This window comes from Leuresthes tenuis, unplaced genomic scaffold (assembly GCF_036924035.1).
Source record: "Leuresthes tenuis unplaced genomic scaffold, fLeuTen1.0.hap1 SCAF_9, whole genome shotgun sequence".
Taxonomy (NCBI): Eukaryota; Metazoa; Chordata; class Actinopteri; order Atheriniformes; family Atherinopsidae; genus Leuresthes; species Leuresthes tenuis.
In genome coordinates, this window is record NW_027325363.1 from 8,694,235 (window position 1) to 8,715,536 (window position 21,302).

Sequence of the window (21,302 nt, forward strand, 5' to 3'; positions counted from 1 at the left end):
GTTTTAACATGCAACATAACAAAATTCCAACTCTGAATGATAATGTTAATATATTAACATGTTAAACTTACTTAACGAACACACAGTATGCTTCTGTAGCCTCAGCATATCAGCATGGACATGTTAAACGTGATCGTATGCAGATGATACCACTGAATTTTAATCATTGCTCTACAGGCATTCAGAACAACTGAAAACAACAGTAACGTTTACATAAATACAATCATTTTGCTACTTGAAATGGAATGTGTGAGTTTTTGATGACAATAATAAATATGTGAGTTGTACATTCATTTGAACTCATCTTGTGAACAAACGTTGCCCATCTGAAGCCATGGGTTAGGGTTAGGGATATCCGTTTCACCTTTACTTTCAATATAGCCCGTACCCCACTCTGTGTCTGCAAGTAAACCAGGTCTGTGGCAAACTCGCAGAGACATTTGTCATTTAAGATGTTGTTTGTTTTGTGATTTTTAAATTTTAAAAAAAACTTTTTTTTTCTTTTTTGGAAAAAAAACATCTTAAAGTCAAATCTAGAAACTTTTTGACCAAAGTGAGCTATTTTGAGTAGGGAAGAGTCACCAGTGCTGGCGTGCAAGGACAGTGGCTGCGTTTTTCACCCCAGGCTTATGTAGCTGTAACTCTGTCAGCTGACCCCATGCCAGTTACCAGCAGATTTAGACTACATTTCATTTGGAGGTCATTTCAAATGTAAATGTAATCACAGCACTGTTGTTGCCTTTACCCGGGGGCATTTTTGAGACTCAGTGTCATAACTAGAGAGTTATTGAGTGCATGTCAATTTGTAGTCCTAATGGACCATAATTCAGTTACTATTTCAGAACTGTTCAGGTGTCAGACAACAGAAATAGAAAAATATGTAAATGAAAATGATTCAGCTATCTTAAAATACAGCCCATTTGAGCACAGTATTTTTTTTTATATAATACTGTTAAAATGTTATAATGCTAAATATTCATTACAAATGTTTCAATATGCATCCTGTATTGCCTTTCAGTCTAAAAGTATGTTAATTAGATTTTGGTCCATATCTCCCAGCTCTAAGTGGAACTAAAATAAGTGCAGCAAAGTGCAACAGAGGTCATTTTTTTATACACAGAGCTGTTTAGGGTAAGTTGATTTAGAGCACTGAAAACAATTTCCTTATTCTCTCATTCTTATCATTGTTCATTAGGGAGCTACAGTGTTGTCCTAACTTGTATCTATCACTCTTTTATCACTTATCTCCACCTCCTTATTCAAGTCAAGAGTTCATGTTGAGCCATCCGTTGCATCCTGAGGGCAGGTTATGGAATTATACTCCATCTATTAGATTGTTTGTTTTTCATTTGACAGTAGGCCTGTTTCAAAAGATGCCATCTCATTCCTTTGGATGCCACTTACGTGGTTTCGACAATAAATGCCTTATCTACACCACCCCATACCTGAACTGTACATCCCCTTTTTCCTGAACAAAGCATTCAGTCATGAGTCAGTCAAATAATCATTATGTTTTTTTAAGTGCTTGTGTGGAGAGGTGGAACTGGCAGTCATAGTTGAGGAATGCGCTCCAATAAAAATTCCTTTGAATGCTTTCTCAGGAAATGTCATAACAGCAGCTAAAGAATAAGACATAGGATAGACAGGCCAAATTAGTTTTTCAGCTGCCAGTGGCAAACAGCCATCATTGCGGCTGATAGTTGAGCAGAGGGGTCTTTCTCACTCTGAAGGAAATAGACCATAGCGTACTGTTACCCTACAGTCACTTCAGAAAGTATTGCTGTAAGACATAGTTGTTGCACTATCCAGAGTAAACCTTAATCTCCTCTGTATTATCCACAAACCTCAGTTAAAACTGTCACTTTTCTAAATTTATGAAAACCCCCTAACAAGTATATATATTTTTATAGTGTATTCTTCTGTGCTGTAAAGCTCTATTATTATGTAAAGCACATTAATACAATTTAAAGGACAATACTGTTGCCGTGGATTATGTATTTCTTTATTATGATGAACATATCCACTGCGGTTTGTTCTAAAACAACTTTGTGGTAGTATTTTCAATCTCTAAAGAGTTAGCTCCACGGTAGCTCAAGAACACATCACTGCTCTTGGTTCTTTTATGTGTTTTTAATAGTTGTTGGATTACAGGTTTAAAGTTTTATGGCACATTAGATATACACTATATTAAAAGGGTAATATAATGTCAGATTTTTCCTTTAAAGTCCCTTTGAGGATTTAAGAAATTCTCACTTCTTTTATTAGGTTATTAGGTATTAGGTTAAAAAAGGCACTGTTGCAGACTGTAGCACAGAGATTGCAAAGCACTACATAGATGACATCAGTTTTACAGGGATTTTATAGTTTTCTTCAACAAACTCAATCATTTAGTATGTTTTGCAATCACTTAGAAAATCTAGACTTGGTCTTAAAATGGGAAAGTTTCAAGCTTAAACGCACTGTGTTTTTATCTGGTTATCTCAGCCCTGTGCTCAGTGTCTGTGATTGGCAGATGGTGGACAGCAGAGGGTTGTCATCCTGACAGACACCATCACACAGTAACACTAGCACACTACTTACACACTGCTAGACCAGCATCCTGTTCAATTGCTAACTGGAACAGCAACTTAGACCAGTACCACCCCTCTGTCAAGTGTCATATAGCTCACACAGGCCTGCAAACACTAATAACACATTGCTGTTTGGTATAGTTTCTTTAATGATAGCCAGTTCCAGATAGAGGCTTTTTAACTGTACATCCAAACACTTGCTGTAGACACACAATGGCACATATAGACACATTGTCTGGGTTTTGAGCTTTCTAACTCAATTTATACCTTTCTGTGTACTGTGAGTCACTTTTGAAGAATTTCCAATTTCCAGTTGTCAGAATGAACAGTTGTGCTTCTCTGAACCTTTGCAGAATGGAAAAACCATTAGAAACAACTACCAATCAACTAAACAGGAATGGATAAAGTCCAAATGACATAAGTGTGCAGAGTGGATGTTTTAGCTTAATTTCTGGTATTTACATTTAATGACTAGTCATAAACATGTTTTCCATGATGTTGCATCTTTGTTTACAGGTATGAGATCAAGTATGACAAGGACGACTATGTGCTGAGAGTGAAGAAAGCTTCCATTAATGACGAGGGCACGTTCACCTGTGTGGCAGAAAACCGTGTGGGCAAGCTGGAAGCCTCTGCCACTCTCACGGTCAGAGGTATCAAACAAACACACTTTTTATTTCTTCCCATTAACTGGCACATGGCAGCACAAAGGGAAGTTATGAACCACTGAGGCTATAGCTTCTTTACATCAGCTCTGGGGTTTAAATTGTCTGGTTTTACCATAGGGTCTCCTTCATGCAAATTAAGATGCAGAATGCAGACATATAAGGGAGATGTAGACAGTCTATGAATCTTTTTAATTATTTACATTTCCAAGTGCAGCATCGCCACACTCTATCACCCTACCTCCGTCATAGTGGTCTGCCTCCACAGCTATGCCGTAACCACCCAGTCAGCAAAGCCATTTCACAGATTACTGGTGCACACCGTCAGTGCAACACCTGAGATTTGCAAGGTTAATAAAAACATTCCAACCATATTTTTTCCTATTTTTCCTGGTCTTTTTTCCTATCACATCCAAGTGTTTTTATTCCATGTGGCACACTTTAGAGCAACACAGGGGGCCAGAAGTAGGCAAAAACGTATAGGTTGACTGGACTTTTTACCTTTTTGAAAGTTAAATTTGTGAGAGTAACATTTATCATGAAGACTCAACAGCAACACAGACAAAATACTGGAGAACCACTACATGAACCAGTTAATATGTGGGGGTCTTTTAATGAGTGTGGGGATGTCAGGAAAAGCGCTCTCTGGATGTAACCCATATGCTGTTTTTTGAGTGTTTTTTTTTCTTTTTTCTTTCCCTTTTCTTTTTTTCTGCTCTGTCCATCAAAAACTGTGATAAACATGTTTGCCTTCCTATTACCAACACCACCCATAGAATTGTAAATTTCATGAATGCAGACAGAAAAGGTCCGGTGGTATATTTGTCCCTGAAGTGCAAAAATGACTACCCCCTGGGGAATTTGAATGTAGCTGAAAACCACAAGTGGGTGTATACACCAGATGACCTCTATCATTCAAAGATCTGAGAAACCGATGTTTTGAGCTCATCAGCAAACTGTCCAGTGGGCAAAAGCTGCTGGATCCTCTCTGTCTTGCCAATACTATGCCAGAAGTGTGTTGACCCCAGCTCAACATGTCATTCATTCTGATTTTGATTTCTTTTTGTCTTCATTTTTTTTGTTGTTCTGTTTCTCTTCTGTTTTTTTATATGTTTGTGTGTCTTACTTTGTTTCTTTTGTGTATCCACTCCACCTTTGTTGTGTCTCCAGCTCGCCCTGTTGGTAAGTACCCATCCCTCTGATTTGATCCCATCCTGCATGCCTTCTCACTTCTCACTCACACACTAATGCATTTGACTGCTGACAATCCGTGACCATTGGGTCAAACGTTTCTATTGTATTTGACTAACACAGATAATTCATCACGTTGTCTTCTCTTTAAATTGTTGTTTCCAGATCAAACAGTTATCTCATCTTTGGATGTTTTACAGCTCTACCTCAGTAGCTTACTTGAAAAGTATTGAAAATAAACTTCATCAGGACTTCCTGTGCACTGAATGGGAAACATTCTTTGTTTGCAGTAACTTAAATTTAACACAGAAACATAACACAAAGAAGACTCTTTATATGCATTGGTATCCTTAAAGCCCAGCTTTTGAGTATTTGGACAGTGAAATTTATGTTTGTGCAGGTATGTGATTTAGCACATTAATTTTGAATAATGGACGCCACCTAAATGTTATATTTCTTATACACTAATCCTAAGATTTATCTCTGTTTGCCTTTTGGCAGGTGTTATTTGGGACTCTGGTTATGAAATGTGCAGATCGAGTGGGACAGACTAAAGTCTCGACCTATTAGATAGTGGCTTGTAACTAGAACCAACTTTTTTCCTGCCTGAACAGCAACAATTCTGCATTAGATTCATATCAGTACTTAGAACGATAAGTCCCTTTTATGCACAGTGTTCAGGGATTCAAAAGTAAATGGACAGATACACATATCGTCAAGCCATATATTCATGTTTTTCTTATATTGAGTTGTTTGCATTCAGTAGCATCACCGCAATCTTTGAATAGTCACTGGTAAATCTCAGTCATGGTTTCATTTGAGCCACCTTCAGCTCTTGCCTCCCTTTGAAATGATCATTTGTATCTTGTTTTTATCACTACTACTTAACCTCAGCAGGCAGCTGATGGAACTGCTGCTGGCTCCAACAACACATTTCTACAGCTCAGATGTAATAAAAATAGTAATTCAAGTATGTTTACAGTTTTGCTCTAAACTGTGGGTTGTTGAGATTCTAGACTCCTTAACAATGAATGAGTGGGCTGGCAGTCTAATTGTCACTTTCATCTCATATGGTCCAGGATGTGTTTAACTTGCAAGTCTTGAGGCCATCTGTGAAGTGTTGGAACACAGAGCTGAAATCTGTTTGTTTTGGACAAGCTTCTTTCTTACTGGTCCCAACAACACAAAGCCGGGAATCTCATTTTATTTCCCTATAGATAAAAAAATGTCAGAGTCCAACAAAATTTGATGGATCTAATTGTTAGACTGGGCTATCTTCAGATAGATGTGCTTTTGAAATAGGAAACAGATGAGTGCAGTAAAAATAAATTTTAATTGCAGTAAAAAATGAAGTGGAAAAGAATAGCAGAACTGTGTGTCAAGACAGAATTGACTGGTAGAAAAAAAATTGAAAAATAGACTTCGGGTTGCCAAAACAGCAGTAGCTGTTCAATGATTGTCAAACTGTCAGCTTCCTAGAAGATGGAGGAAATTACACATTCAGTCTGCCTGTGGGAAGAGGCAGTAATTGCTGTCAAGTTTTGAATAAAATATGATTGAACGTGGGATTTTAAAGGAGGAGGAAATGTTTGTGACTGCCAGTACTGAATAGAGCTCTGTCTTTTTGTCCATTTGTTCTTTTCACCCTGACTGCTGTTACATGCAGAGACCTCTCCAAACCAGGCAGATGTGACTTGTCATGAATTAAATATAGGCTTTTGATCATGTGTTTCCCTTGGAGTGGTCAGGAAAGAGCTTCTCAAATGTCATTAAGGGTCTCCGAATTGAAACAGGGCAAGTGTGAGTTAGACCAGAGATCAGCTATGGAATACTATTGACTTGTCTGAAATTTTTATTTTTGCTTTTCAGTGGGGCTTACTGAAATTTTTAATGTGAACAATGATCCCATTTTCCATAAAAAATATTTATTTTAGCTGTATTAAGAAGAGTACAGGAAGTTATATTTGTTGAAGAAAGCCTGATTTAAAATTATTGGCTACAATAAATTCACCAGGATATTTCTGCCAAAAAACAGTTATAAACCCCAAATGCATTCATAAAACTGGCCTGTTTGACAGAGCTTTGTGCAGTAAATAGGGATATATACTGAAGAAATATTTTTCTTTGAATTTTATTGAGTTTTTATGTACAACATCAGCCTTTTTTATAAGGGAAATAGGGAGTTACTTATGAAGACAATGTTGAATTTATTGAGTTTTGTGCACAACATCAGGCTATTTTAAAGGGAAATAGGGAGTCACTTATGAAGACAATGAGGGAAAGGACAAGTCTTTGCAGCAGAGTAATAGGGGCCACTCTATAAGGTGTGAAACCATATTTTCAGTGAGTACTTAGCAATGTGGTGTATGAGATTGAGTAGAGCAAAGGATGAAAAGGGAGGGAACCGTGTCCTTGCCAGAGCATGATTTAGGAGCTATGTATCAAGCCCAGCATTATGAGAGCCATGAGATATCCAAGCTGCAGAAGGCCAAACGAGAAGGCAGTAAATCGGTTGCCATCTGTACCATTCCCAACTGTGTGTATCTTTGACAAATACACACACCCAAAAAGGGATTACATGCAGAAACCATCCAAATGGGAAGGCACTGGCCTTACTGGAACCAGCTGGCTTATCACTGAAACGACTTACAAAGAAATCAAAAGAAACAGAGAGTGTAAGATGATGCATTGCAACAATTCAGATTTCTTTTCATAGATTTTGACAAGAATCTGTAAAAATATCTCTGTTTCTAATTGTGTTTGGTCTAAAAAGAATTGCCTCTGTAACCCATTCTCTGCATTTATCAGAGGCCATAGTATTGACTTTGTATATTTAATCTGTTGATTTTAATTATCTCGACAGGAATCACGTTTCATCCTGTAAGAGATGTGTTATTGATGTCTTATCTTAGCAAACATGGTACGTGTCAAAATGGGACTCCATGTCCCCCCAGAGACTGTTAAAAAAATAAACAAATAGAGGTCTTGGATCATGCTGATAATTATGTTCAGACCAGAGACTGAATATAGAAGATCTTAAATTTGGCTGTAGCTATCACAGTGTCATCCATTTTGAAACCTTAAGTGCAGCATTCTGATTGTGGCATTAGTGTATTGCCACAATCAGTTATTACGATGTATAACCCAATGTGACGAGTGGGGTGTGGGCCCATCTGAGAACCTCTAGACTCCATCAACATGTTAACTACAAGGTAATTCTTGATAGAGCCTTAAAACATGCCACACTTTATTGTTAATGTATTCTTAATGTGGGCATATTTAGAAAAGGAGCACCATGCTGCTTTGAAAAAAACTTGAAACGAACCATTGAAACCATAGATTTATTATGAAAATGTTTACTGAGCAGGTAAATCAAGTGGCCAATACAGTCAGTGGCCAGGTTTCCATGGCCCTTTATTTTTCCCATTTAGAAGTTATGAATAAGGATGAATTTGAATTGGGAATGATTCAAATAAAATAATGCAGAAAAAAAGCTTGCTCAAGATTGTTTTTCCTGTTTTAAAGAACATATGCCTGAGAGGAAATGGAAACACCTTCAGCAAATCGCTTCTGACCTGGCAAAGATTCATTTGATGTGATTCACCAGCTATTTCTGGTCTGAGCTGGCAAACAATAAACTCACATGACTATCCAGCATCTACCCAGATATGATACAATATACAGATATTCCCAGAGTTCAAAGTAAAGAAGAGCTCTCAATTTTTCTCTTGATGATGTTCACTACAATTACCCCTCCAGACACACACACAAACTCCCACACACTTCTTCATTGTGGTTTATTCATGTCAAGCTTACTGGTTCTCCTCAAAGATTATTTAGCATAGGTAAACAGTTTGCTAAGAGAGAGAGATAAAACACCAGAATAACTTGTATCCAATCTCTAAAGTCCTCTCTCTGTATTATTTAACTGCATCTGTTAAGTTGTTAGTTATAAATGTCTCACTTTGTTCCAAAGGCTAGTGTGTGACAACTGCTCTGGCTGCAGATGGAGTTGTGAATAGTGACTGAGAAAGCCTCAGTCTGTGTGATTTCAAAGTTTGGTAGCTTTTCAAGCCTCTTCTCTCTTTGATGAAGGTGTTAGCCTGAGGTGTGATAAACACAAAAAATGGTCTTCTCTATTTCTTACTCCCTGTAGATACATCTTTGATCAGAAGTTGTATAAAACCACTTCATACTGTATCTTGACTTTTATATGAAAGGTACTCTGATGCAGAGTAAATCCTACATATGGAAAGTCAGACACAATTAACCCTGTGTGTTTAGACCTGTCTACACTAGTTTTAGATGTTTAAAGGGCATGGGTGTACCTATGTGTTGTCTTAGATCTAAATGCCATAGTGACTCAGGCACCTACTTGTGTGAATGCAGATGTGACTGTCATTCATTCAGCTTCAGCGTCACCTGGATGAATGGCCAACCTGGTTACCATAGCAGTAATAATCATGACAGCCCCTGTTGTTCTTCTTGTGATCAGAGCAAAAGTCAAATTTAATGTTGCATGGAAGCTCTGTGCAAAACTCCAATTTTGATTTGATTATGTATTATTGCTTGTTTTTGCTTGAAGTTCTTCACCCCGATAACTTCTAACTCCGATGTTTGGTCTGGCTATGTGCCTCTCAACTTGTAACACTGTTGCTTTGGTTCTTTGACTTCAGCTGCACCCCAGTTTGTCATCCGTCCAAGGGATCAAATTGTGTCTCAAGGCCGCACTGCCACCTTCCCATGTGAAGCCAAGGGAAATCCACAGCCTGCTGTCTTTTGGCAGAAGGAGGGAAGCCAGGTAGGAGCAAACACTCTCACACAACCTGATATCTAAGAAGAAGTCTTTTTATTCCTTTTCTGCAATATTTCTAATTTTTGAAAACATTTTGTTCTGTTAGTGAGAAGCTTTTCTTATCAAAAGTGTGTCTGGTCTTATCAACATTCAGTGCTTTATTTGGATTCCCTTGGCTGTAGCACAATTGCTGTGTACTCATGGGTCCCCTGCCCTGCAAATATACAAAGAGCACTTCAAACTTCACTATCTGTCATCAGTATCTTTACTACAGACACACAGATACACCTTTGTTCTCGGGAGCTGCTAAATAACAGTGAGCCTGGCAAAGTGCTAATCGGTTTTCTGCAACCCTGAACTGATAAGAACGATCCTATCCCTCATTCAAGCAGATAACCCCATTCAAATATCTGGTTGTCCTCAACGGTCAACAACAGTGCCAATTAGGAGCCTGTTGAGGCTTGTAGATGAGCCAGAGATATGAGTCAGCTTTGGTTAAGGTTGAAACAAACACAAATGTGCTCATACAATGCCTGCAGGCCAACCATTACGACACAGTTTTCTTGAAAGAGGGAACAGAAGTGCTTACATGTTCGCACAAACATTTGGAATAATATTCAACCTCAAATGTGTGACCTAATGTATCATGAGTCACAGCTACCGAGAACCGTTGTTTGTGAGTCTCTCACATTGTCATTAAAGATGAGCTTTTTGGAATGAATGCATCGCAAACATTTTTATACAAGCAGATGCACATCTTCACCATCTGTTTTTCAAGGCTTTGCTATCCTTGATGTGTAAGAGATATGAAGTTGAGAGTGCAAATTAAAGCTCATTAAGTGTGGTTATCATGCGTTATGTGATGTAATGTATCTCGCCAACATATTTAATGTTTCCTTTAAAAAAAAGAAAAACTAAACCAAAATTATAAGTGTTGTTATGTCAGTTTTAACAGTTTTAGTTTGTTTTAGATTCCTCATCTTTCCTCTTTATCCATTGTAGTTTTAAGGGGATCATATTAAGTTTAAGTTAGTTTGCCTTTTATGAGTGAAAAACAAAGTTGATAAAGACTGTTATTGGGTGAAAGCAGAGAGGAGAAAAGTTATGGAGTCAAACAAGAGAATAGGCTACTACCATTTAGATGCAATCCGTTGACCTTCACAGCAAGGCATTATATCAATGGGACTAATTTGGATTTTAATACAATTTGACTTGATTGGATTATGATTATATTACAATTAATTGGAGTATAATCATTTGAAGTATCTTGAGATGACATTTGTTGTGATTTAACACAATTTCAATAAAACTAATTCAGTTTCATTCTTAGCACAGGAGAGCCAACAAACAAAAAAAAAAACATACCTGAAAGTGTATACATGTATTGCAGTATGTTAGGTTGATTAACCAAGTGATAGATGAAATTGTTCATACTATGGCTATAACTGTTTCATCTGTTTGTTTGTGAGTGTGCACAGTATATGTGTGAATTCAGTTGCAGTGTGGAGGTGGGCGATTTTGCAATTTGTCCAGGTTGCACTGGTTTCATGTTCTCACTAATTGGCTGTTTGTTTCACGTCCTACAGAATTTGCTCTTTCCCAACCAACCCCAGCAGCCCAACAGTCGCTTTTCAGTGTCGCCCAGTGGAGAACTCACCATCTCATCCGTGCAGCGGGCAGATGCAGGTTACTATATTTGCCAGGCCCTGACCGTCGCAGGCAGTATCCTTGCCAAGGCTCAACTGGAGGTCACAGATGGTGAGGGAAAGCTTACATGTGACTCCGTTCATGCCTGCACACTACTACACATTTACACTTGCCATAGCATCGCTTCAAATGTGGTATAATTGGTGTACCATCAACAACTTAATTGTTATTATTAATTATCATTAGAATAATTATTATACAGGCAATAATGACATGTGATGGCAACTTCCATGCTTTAAATACAGCATCTCCTCATGCTTTGTTCAGTTTAGGTGGAATTTGGCATTAAACATATTTTGAAAATAAGCAACAAAAGTATGAATCAAATTTTAATTATCACTTTTACAAGAATAAATTCAGCTTCCATTCGAGAAGTATCAGTACGCCCATGACCTTCAATCCGTGTTTTGGCACAACACTTGTTGTTTCTTTTATGTGGCAGAATTTAATTAAAAAATGTATTCCTTTGCTTTTGGCAAGGAAATAAAGCATTGCCCTTGAATTACATCAAGTTTAATGGTCAGCATTTGAGAAAGGCACAAATATGTGTATGAGAGAGGCAGTGAGGGACAGAGACACAGGAAGAGATTGAATGAGAGACTGACAATAGCTTTCCATGGAATGAATTATGTGGTCCTGCTAAGCGTGGGAGCATCTAATCTGCTCAGTTGTTGTGATGGCAAGATAGACGACTATCCATATGTCTGCCAAAGTACCTGCTAGCAGAGAGATTAAAAACCCCACAGGAACACTTTTTTGCCAGTGTTTTGTCTTGTACAGGTTAGTAATTGATATGTCCTTCAGATGCCTGTGAAAATGCTTCTCATGTTAGTTCAGGTGTGTATTTTCAGTAAATCTCTTTGGACTCAAGATAACCTATTCAAGATATACCTGAGAAGAAATTACACATATTACTATCATTCAACTTATTCAGTAAAAATGAGCATAGTACCCACATTTTCAAATAAGAAACAAGTCAGCATTTTATAGTTTATTGACATCTGTCAACATTTTTCATCTAAAATCCATCCCCAATTGCATGCAAACAAAATGGGTACTACAGTAGGCAGGTCTTAAGCAAAATGAGAGGAAAGAGGACACAGTGAGGGATCAGCCAGGGTAAGGTCATGGCCACACCTGCTGCAGTCTTCATGATTTACTGCCCTGAGTCCTGCCAGCAGTCTGCGGAGTTCAAGGAGATCTGTAATGAGAAATTCCTGATCCAGAGACCCAAGGCCAAGTTGAGCGTTGCCTCCTCCCTTTGTCACTCCTACATGCCGTCAACACACACATCAAATACATCATATTCCTTGAAAAAGCAATGCCCTGCGTTTATGCACTTTCTTCTGTCCTGCAGTAGTTTGCTATGTTTTTAATAAAAACAAGTCGTTGTATAACTGATAGCATTCGTAAAGAAACTGGAATGTATCATAATTCACTGATTATGTCAGTGTAAGTCTTTAGGTGAAAACAAGGGGTAACAAGGGGTAATTCAAAAACTTCAAGATGTGTAAAGATAATTCAAACCCCAGTATAGGGAGTCCCTGGCATGTAGCAAGGGCTTTAAATTTGATTCACACTATTACTTTAGAATAATTTAATCGCATTTGCCCTCATTTCCACCTTGCACAGGACAGAAAACAAAGATAGGAAATTAATAGACTAAATTTGGCTTATGATGGATAATGTATCTGGCTTCTGGATAGTTTTTCCTCTAATGTCTTAGGTGACCCCAAGCAAAAGATGACCATAACACCTCGAAAGTGAATTACCTGTAACTGCTTCCTTTTGTCAAATGTAACTAGAAGAGGGAAAATAGAGTTGAAAGCAGGGGTGTGATAATGTGTTGAAAGGTTACTGAGGTAGACTTGGTAATTAGCCCCTACAGGTCTGACATCATTAATCCATACTTTCTAATTAATGTAGGTTCTAAGATGCCAGGGGGACTCCACATTATTCAACTCTAAATTATGAACCGTCTGTGTTCTTCGATGTTAAATCTCTCTGAGATCACCTCTTTCTTGCCCATTATTTCATAGAAGTAACCCACAGGCTTTTTTGGCACATTATAGCAAATGAAATTGCTCGTATAAATTGCGCTCATTAAAGCTTTAGCTATCACCTAAAGTGAAACTGAAGCAAAATATAAAAGGATTTTCCTTTTTCTTTATTTTGATGTGGTTACAGTAACTTTTAGTGTTTAAAAACCACCTTTTATTGTGCCCCACATTGCACATAATGAAGTATTTATCTGAACCACATTGAGTCAGTAGGAAAGAGTCTCACCGCCTAAGTGTACCACAGAGTCTAGGGTAGTGTATAAAAATAAGGCTACCCAAGCAGTAACTGGAAACTGTTTGGCATCCCTCTGCCACATCAATGAAACTACAAAACACTACTCAGCTGTTCTTTCCATGATTCCTGGAAATGCAGGATACGCTCATTGTCCTGTGGCACAATTACAAGACGTGCAGAGAAAATGGTTCACTTAATGATAGATACCCACATCCACCCCCAGCGTCTTTTATGATTGAACACCATCATCTGACTGAAAGCAGATAGCACGTTTACGTATTCCTCTTTGTGTCTTAGTGCTCACAGACAGACCCCCGCCCATTATTCGCCAAGGCCCATCCAATCAGACACTCGGGGTGGACAGTGTGGCACTTCTTAAGTGTCAGGCATCAGGAGACCCAATCCCCTCCATCAGCTGGCTGAAGGATGGGAACAGTCTGTTGGGAAAGGACTCACGCATGTCTCTGCAGGAGCTGGGCAGCTTGCAGATCAAAAATATCAAGGTAACAAATTTGATTACCATGCTTTGTACGTAACACACTTCAAGTTCATTTTTCAACTGATAGCTAACCTTTTTTTCAATCTTAATCAACACTGTATTTTGTGAAAGTTGACACTGGCCTTGATTTCAGATATGATTTTACTTCCAAAATTGGCTTCTTTTTTCTTTTCTTTTTAAGAATGAGCATGAAATTAACAAAACGTATCATAATGTCTTAAAGAGATGAATAGCCTGCATTGATTTTTTTGATAACTGTATGTTAGTATCACTTAGTATGTTAGTATCTCCAGATGGGCTCAGCTGTGAATGGATGGATGGACTCCAGCTGTACGAGAGAATATATATTCGCTTACCGATATATATATATATATATATATATATATATACACATTTAGAGTAGATTAAATTTAAAAAGCTCACATCTTCCTTTCCCCACTCAGAGGCCTCAGGGAATACCTATTATGCCTGACAAAGCTGCCGACCACTGACATGTTATTTAATAAATGGAGGGAAGGCTCAGGGACAAAAACCAACAAACAACCAAAGTTCCTAAGAGGGATGGAGAGACAAGCCAGCTGTCATCGGTCCAGGGGTTCTATCAGCCCACCCTAAATTAATTAGCCTGGCTTTGTTGTGGTCGGCAGGACAGTGGGGAAATAAGGAGGGGGAGTGGAAAAGTGATGGAAGGGTGGTGAGTAGAAAATGGAATTCATTAGGAAATTAGTGTCAGCACTTTGAGGCACTCACAAATGACACTGTTTGTTCAGCCCAGGGCTACCACATGAAGTCCTCCCATCATTTTTTAATGTTTCAGCGACAAGAAGACTACATGTATTCAGTGGATTTGGAACTGATATGGCCATTTCGTTAGTTGTATTAAGATGTGTGTTTTGGTACTGTTGGTGCTCCTTCATGCCTGTTTTTTCTATCGTGTTCCAGCTTTCAGACTCTGGGACATACACGTGTGTGGCGACCAGCTCAAGTGGTGAAACATCATGGAGTGCTTTCTTGGAAGTCAAAGGTAGGCTGAATGAAGATGGCATGATAGTCTCATGTACTTTATGTTACTATTTCGACTGGCTACATTCTGTCTTGTCCTTTCTATCCACTCAGAATCAGGTGGAGTGATAGTTATGAAAAACCATGATGAGAATGAGCTTCCAGGCCCGCCATCTAAACCTCTAGTCATTGATGTCACCAAAAATAGCGTGTCCTTGTCTTGGCAGTCTGGAATGGCAGGAGCATCTCCTGTCTCTTCCTTTGTCATTGAAGCATTCAGGTTAGATTTACCATTCATACTAACCACTTTTGAGTCAGTATCATTGGTTTAATGTGGATGGCATGTACAAATTTGGTGTACAAGGAGAAAATTGCATTGAAATATTATGTAAAGGCACCCTTTCTTTTCCATTACAGTCAGTCAGTGAGCAACAGCTGGCAAACAGTGGCAGACCATGTCAAAACCACGCAGTTTACAGTCAAAAGTCTCCGTCCCAACACCATCTACCTGTTTATGGTCCGAGCAGTCAACAACCAGGGCCTGAGTGATCCAAGCCCCATGTCCGATCCTGTCAGAACACAAGGTATCTTACATATCATGAATATGAAGGGAATTACATTACAGTGACAGTGATGTGTGCATGTAAAGAACTATCAGTTTAACTTTCTTCTTTGCTAACTCAAATTAATTTTTCTACTGAAATTGTAATGTCAGTGTTTCCCCCTGAAGTGTGATACTTATCAGATTCTTTCAGCAATCTGCACTGAATAGTTATACAAGAGCCATGTAGAACATTGCAGAGGTCAGATTCTTGAGCATAGCTCAGGTCATTAAGGCTATACTTAAGCAATTATGTAAAATAAGCATGTCAACTTTTGGAAGGCCTAACAGGGTTAATGCTATCCCTGCTATGTTAATTATCTCAGAACCCATAGAAAATCTGATTACAGCCCCGAACAGACCACTGTTGTGTGCAGTGATATGAAAGGTCCTCAGTAACAGAATTGATTAATAAAAGCAGTTATTGCAAAACACAAGCCAAAAGCATCTTAAAAAAAAAAGAGTGAATCTGAATTTCAGAAAGTCTTTCATGTTGAGGTAAATGTCTTAAGATGACATAGAGACATGTTGATGAACAATGGTCAGCAATGACAACAAACAGAATTTTTAAAATCATTTTAACTTCATTTGACCCATCTTAGCCTATTAGTGTGGGCTGCGATTCATGACTGTGTTTGGTTGACTAAATGATGCTTCTTTTGAAATATAGTTGCCCTTTAAGTTTTTTCCCATTTCCTTCAGTAAATACCTTGAAATGTGGCTCTCTCCTACCACACTCAATATTTCATACATTGGAGTTTTCTATTGCTTGTAAATTAAAACATATGCAAGTGGGAAATGAGCTGGAAAATAGTGTCATAGTGTCCATTCATATTCTATCCAACATGTCTGAGGGCTGCACATTCAGAGGTCATTAGTAGATGTGGTTGTTCACTCAGACCCCAAGTATGTGCAAACAAGTCCGGCTTTTACAGAATTTTTTTTTTATAATAGACAAGCGTAAATTAAGTTCCTCTTTTTCAAATAGTCATTATCACCAAGTTTCATTGTTTTTTTTATCCATTCGACTGGTCTATTGAAGCTCTCTTTTATTATCCCCCTTCTGATGGTGATGAATGAAGGTTTATTTCCTGTACCTTAGTTTCCTTTTTCATCTTTGATTTTTTTCCATCCTTGCTCTCTCATAGATATAAGCCCTCCAGCTCAGGGTGTTGACCACAGATACGTGCAGAAGGAACTTGGAGAAGTCATCGTTCGGTTGCACAACCCAGTTGTCCTGAGTCCCACAACTATTCAGGTCACATGGACAGTAAGTGTCTTTTTTCTTTTTCTTACTGGATACAACCCATGTATTTTTCTCCAAAAATACTGATGCAATATGTGTAAAATTGTTTGGTTCGGGCATGGATTCCTTCTTTTTTAATGTTAGTACATCTTTAGTTTTGTAAATTCCTGTCAAAAAGTCAAGGTAGTTGACATAAAAGATCCCTCTTTGAAGCTGCTTCTTGAGGCGGCCATTAGTTTTATGTCAGGGAATTTTTTGTCAGGTTGTTCCCAAAGACTGCAGCTTTGAAATATTGTAATTTGTAACTTAAAAGAAGTCAAGCATCAAATGGCCGCAAAATGATTCCCTTAACCGCAGTTAACATCAAAAGAGATGTCAGAGACACCTGGTTGTTCATCAATCTTCTCATGTCTTTGCCTGCTTCCCTCTTTAAAACAAAGTCAGCTCAGATGCAATTAGATTAGATTTAATGTTCGTCGTTGAGAATACAAGTTTCCCTGTTGCCATGAGATAATGCCTTTATCGTCTTTTATGCTGATACATGCAAACAGCCATGTCCTAATTTTAAAGACTTAAAAAAAACATGAAAACAGCTTCTGCCTGAATGCAGAGCTTTGTATTTAATTGCATGGTAATGAGAACAAAAAGGCTATTCATAATCTTGAAAACTGAAGTGTTCATTCATCATATGTGCTGGTTTATTTTAATTATGGTGCTATAAATCACTCTATTGCAAGTATTTACCTAACATTGCTTGGCGGCATGGGATGCTCCTTTGCATTTTTTAAATGAACCACATTAGCAATTTTCTTGGTGACATGTTTATTGAACCCTATAGTAAGTCTCACCCGGCGACTTGGTAGCTAATTCTGTGTTAAACCATTGCTTTATGATTGTAATGTACAGTCGACAGAAATCATGACTCCCTAATCAATCAGGGGTCCATTCAGTAAACAGAGAGGCTGCCTTTATATTCCCAAATCATTCCATTAATAAAAGTCACACTCTGACCAGGGAATCCATTTTGCTGATTTACTCAGGCTACACTGGTGAAAAACAGCTGCTTAATATCCCACTTGAAAGCAGTGCTCACTTCCTCTACTGTTAACAAGCCATTACTGTGAGTTATGCGCCTGCTCCTCCTCTGCATAAATTCAGCTTTTTCTGTTTAACCAAATGGCCCAAGTTTTAAGGTAAGTGGCCTTTGTGGACTTCAGGGTGCCATCACAAATCCTGCTTCTACATTCCCTTTTTTTTCATATATGGGACATGTTGTTGATATCACCTCAGTTGTGTATTGCTCTTTTGTCCCCAAGGTAAGTGTATTTGTAGCTGCATGATATTTTCATAGTCATAGCTCATCCTAGATATGGCAAGACCTCCTTTAAAGTGTCACTTTTCAGTATTTAGTATTGATATATAGGACATGCATCTGTCCCATAAGGTTGCATTATGGAAAGTCTTTTTTTAATGAAGGAGACAACACTTTCGGCTAGGAGTTGTGAGTATGAAGTACTGTCAGGGTGTTAATTGAGCAAAGTGTGGCATGGCTAGTGATAAAAGCCCCATTAAACAAGTAACAGCCTCTAAAGTGTCATACATGCAATTTTGTAAAGCACATTGCAAGAAAACATCAATATTTACTATCTAGTGGCTTTCACAAGATAGCTTCCACTAATCTTCTTATTTTTTTTTTTTTACAATAAAATACAGCAATAATCCTGTCTTCATTTGCTCCTCAGGTGGATCGTCAGTCCCAGTTCATCCAGGGTTACAGAGTTTTATACAGGCAGACATCAGGACTGCCTTCACCAGGGCCTTGGCAGACCCAGGATGTGAAGGTTCCCTCTGAGCGTAGTGTCATACTTTCATCACTCAAGAAAGGAATTGTTTATGAAATCAAGGTCCGGCCTTTTTTTAACGAGTTTCAAGGCATGGACAGTGATTCCAGGACAGCACGGACCACTGAGGAGGGTAAGAAGTGAAATTCTTTGCTGAGTATGAATAGATTATATAAGGAACAAACTGTAGCATCCCCACTCAAATGTGCCATGGCATTTGCCAAATGATCCCTTTGGCAAATCCCATGTGTGTTTTTTTCCTGCAGTATCAGCAGGACTGCTGCCCTTTCCTTTGATGACAAGATCTGAGAGTTTTTTTTATGAATATGTAGACACGCTTGTGTTCATCTCTGATCCTCTCATTGGCCTTCCTGCTGTTCTTTTGTTGTTATTTCTTTATGATGGGTAGTGTTGTTTTCTGATACATCACTCTGCATTACAAACCTGAACTGTGATGGAACATGGCACATGCTTCCTCTTGCTAAGGTGATCTGTCACCCAGAGCTTGATTTATAAAGGCTCAGACAAGGCCACGGAGCAGTGTGGCACAATATCACACACAGTCACACACAGCTGTTTATTTAGATACATTTGCTATTTTTACCAAAGCCAGTACTACACAAACCTTGCTTCAGCCTTTGAGTTTAATAACTTGAAGTAAATTATAATATAATCAGAGTTAAAGACACCCATTAAGCCCCATAGCAACATAAAAGGACAATTACAGACACTTTTCTTCTGGAGACAAAGCCTATCTTGCCCCAGCATATTCAAGCTTGCATGTATTGTCGACAGTTCACATCCTGTTGGGCTGACAGACTCATTTATTTTCCTTTTCTCAGAGGAACCATATCTCCTGTGGCCAGCTAGTATATTCACTGCACACATAGGCTGGCCACAGGAGTGGAACTGCCATCACATTACAGCTGTTTCCAACAGACACCATCACAGAAACACATACATAAAGTGGACACACATATGCCAACACAACTTTTCTCCCTAAGGCCTCAAAAAACCTCATGTCCCAACTATTACCAGTTCTGATAACACTCCTTTCCTGTCCTCTGTCTACATCCCAGTCCCACAGATTCTCAACCTATTTCTATTTCTGTCATAGCCCTACTGTTGTGCCTGGTCATAACTAATACACCGTCAAACACACTGCTTCAGGCTGTTCAAAGACCCAGGGACTACTGAAAGGGCTGGCTAGATGGATAGACAAATCTAGTTCAAGGGGTGATTAAAACTTAGATTGTCCATTAGCTAACTCAATTAAAGTATCCCCAGAGAAGGTGCAGGCAACTGCAGAGTCACACTATGCTCGCTGCTCTAATGCTCTGTCCATCTCTTTAGTCTCCCTTCTCCTTTTTCACACACTTTTTCGCGCTCCATCTGGACAGTCATATAATGGCTGATAAATGAACTCTGGCTACCATCCGATTCCCACTGAACAGATGTCTAAGAAAATCACTATGGAGTATCATCTTGTATGCAACATAATGCTTATTTAGGTAGAAGGGAAATCTGTTATGTTTGCATAAATGTTAATTTGTAGACTGATAATCTACATTGATCTCTGGGGAAATCCCACATCCCCCATTTCTTGTCATTAGCTATTGGCTACTTTTTGGTAATGACTTGATATGTTTGTATTCCCTCATCATTCAGCACAGCATGCTGTGCACATGCAAGACAGGGGGTCACATTCCTGCCTGCCATACATCACTCTGCTAATGGCCCTATTAGCACAGCCTCCGAGGCCTCTAATGAAAAATGTGTATTGTTTAGCACAAATATGCATGATAATAAGCTGCTAAATCATTCATAACATTAACTTTGAACGACATTGTCTCTGATGGCTTCCATGCACAAATCCAGCACTTTATCACCTGAATGTAATGCAGCATTGGAGAACCCCGAGCATGATGGCTGATCAGATGCTCGCTGGGTAGATTGCTTCTAATCTGGCCAAGGTGTTGGGTTCATCATTGGAACCATTCATCTTCTTGCATGCCAGGGCCTTCTAGCTCTCTGGGGTCCGGTGCGGCCAATTGTGCTGAGGGATGAGCACAGATTTACAGGGTGACACGTGCCATTTTGGATGGAGGTGAGGTGAGGGAGAGGCAGCCCAGGAGTAATTGACCTGTCAGTATTCTGCTGTGGTGCCGCTCCCCTGCCAGCCGCTGCGGAAATGAGAAAACATTATTTTTAAAACGTTATTTCCAGTTGAGCCAACTGTTATTTATTTTTCCTCTTACCCCTTGTGGGGTCAGAAGATTGTTGCCATCAGAATAACAAGAGAGGTTTATGAAAGCCCAGACTTGTCTTGTTTCTAACCTCTCCCTGTCTGCTTGTGTATTCACTTAGACATGCTTCACTGTAAAGCTTTCCTCGATTCTTACCTGCTGGCTTTAGTTTCATCTGACTGATCGATGGAGTGGGTCAATATGTTTACTGAGACCTTGTTTCCTCCTCCTAAAATTTTTTTTTTTCATATTTCCTTTGCGCCTGCGCTTCATCCCTATAAGCCTGTTGACCCATGTGCCACGCTGGTCAATGCATGTGTCTTAATGTGACTCAGAGCACTTGCTTGCCTGTGCCAGGCCATCATTCCAAAAATCAATACCAGTATCCTCTGTACAAATCCACCAGGGTAGAGCAGAGGATGATATATTAAATCATAGTGAAATGTAAAGACAGCCGATAGCCATGTTAGATCTGCCCTGACCTTATCTTGACAGCCCATAGTCAACTGTGTCATCCCTAAAGAATACAATTCCTTGGAAAATAATGTGCAAAGATGTCCTTATGTGTATACCATTTTTTTTATGTGCTCATGCTCTTGTGAAATACCCCGCTATTCTTATTAATGAGAACAGAACACTCTTAG

At 38.8% G+C, this 21,302-nt stretch overlaps 1 protein-coding gene across 4 annotated transcripts in view; it reads left to right on the forward strand.

Moving 5' to 3' along the window:
• The window catches only part of robo2 (roundabout, axon guidance receptor, homolog 2 (Drosophila)), a 152,811-nt gene that overhangs the window by 100,745 nt on the left and 30,764 nt on the right, over positions 1–21,302 (forward strand). For all 4 annotated transcript variants that reach the window (XM_072392165.1, XM_072392166.1, XM_072392167.1 and 1 more), the window contains exons 6-14: positions 3,087–3,223; positions 9,103–9,227; positions 10,808–10,979; positions 13,521–13,726; positions 14,665–14,746; positions 14,839–15,004; positions 15,142–15,308; positions 16,474–16,595; positions 18,314–18,545. In XM_072392165.1, coding sequence (XP_072248266.1) covers positions 3,087–3,223; positions 9,103–9,227; positions 10,808–10,979; positions 13,521–13,726; positions 14,665–14,746; positions 14,839–15,004; positions 15,142–15,308; positions 16,474–16,595; positions 18,314–18,545 — 1,409 coding nt within the window. The remainder of the gene's footprint in view (positions 1–3,086; positions 3,224–9,102; positions 9,228–10,807; positions 10,980–13,520; positions 13,727–14,664; positions 14,747–14,838; positions 15,005–15,141; positions 15,309–16,473; positions 16,596–18,313; positions 18,546–21,302) is intronic.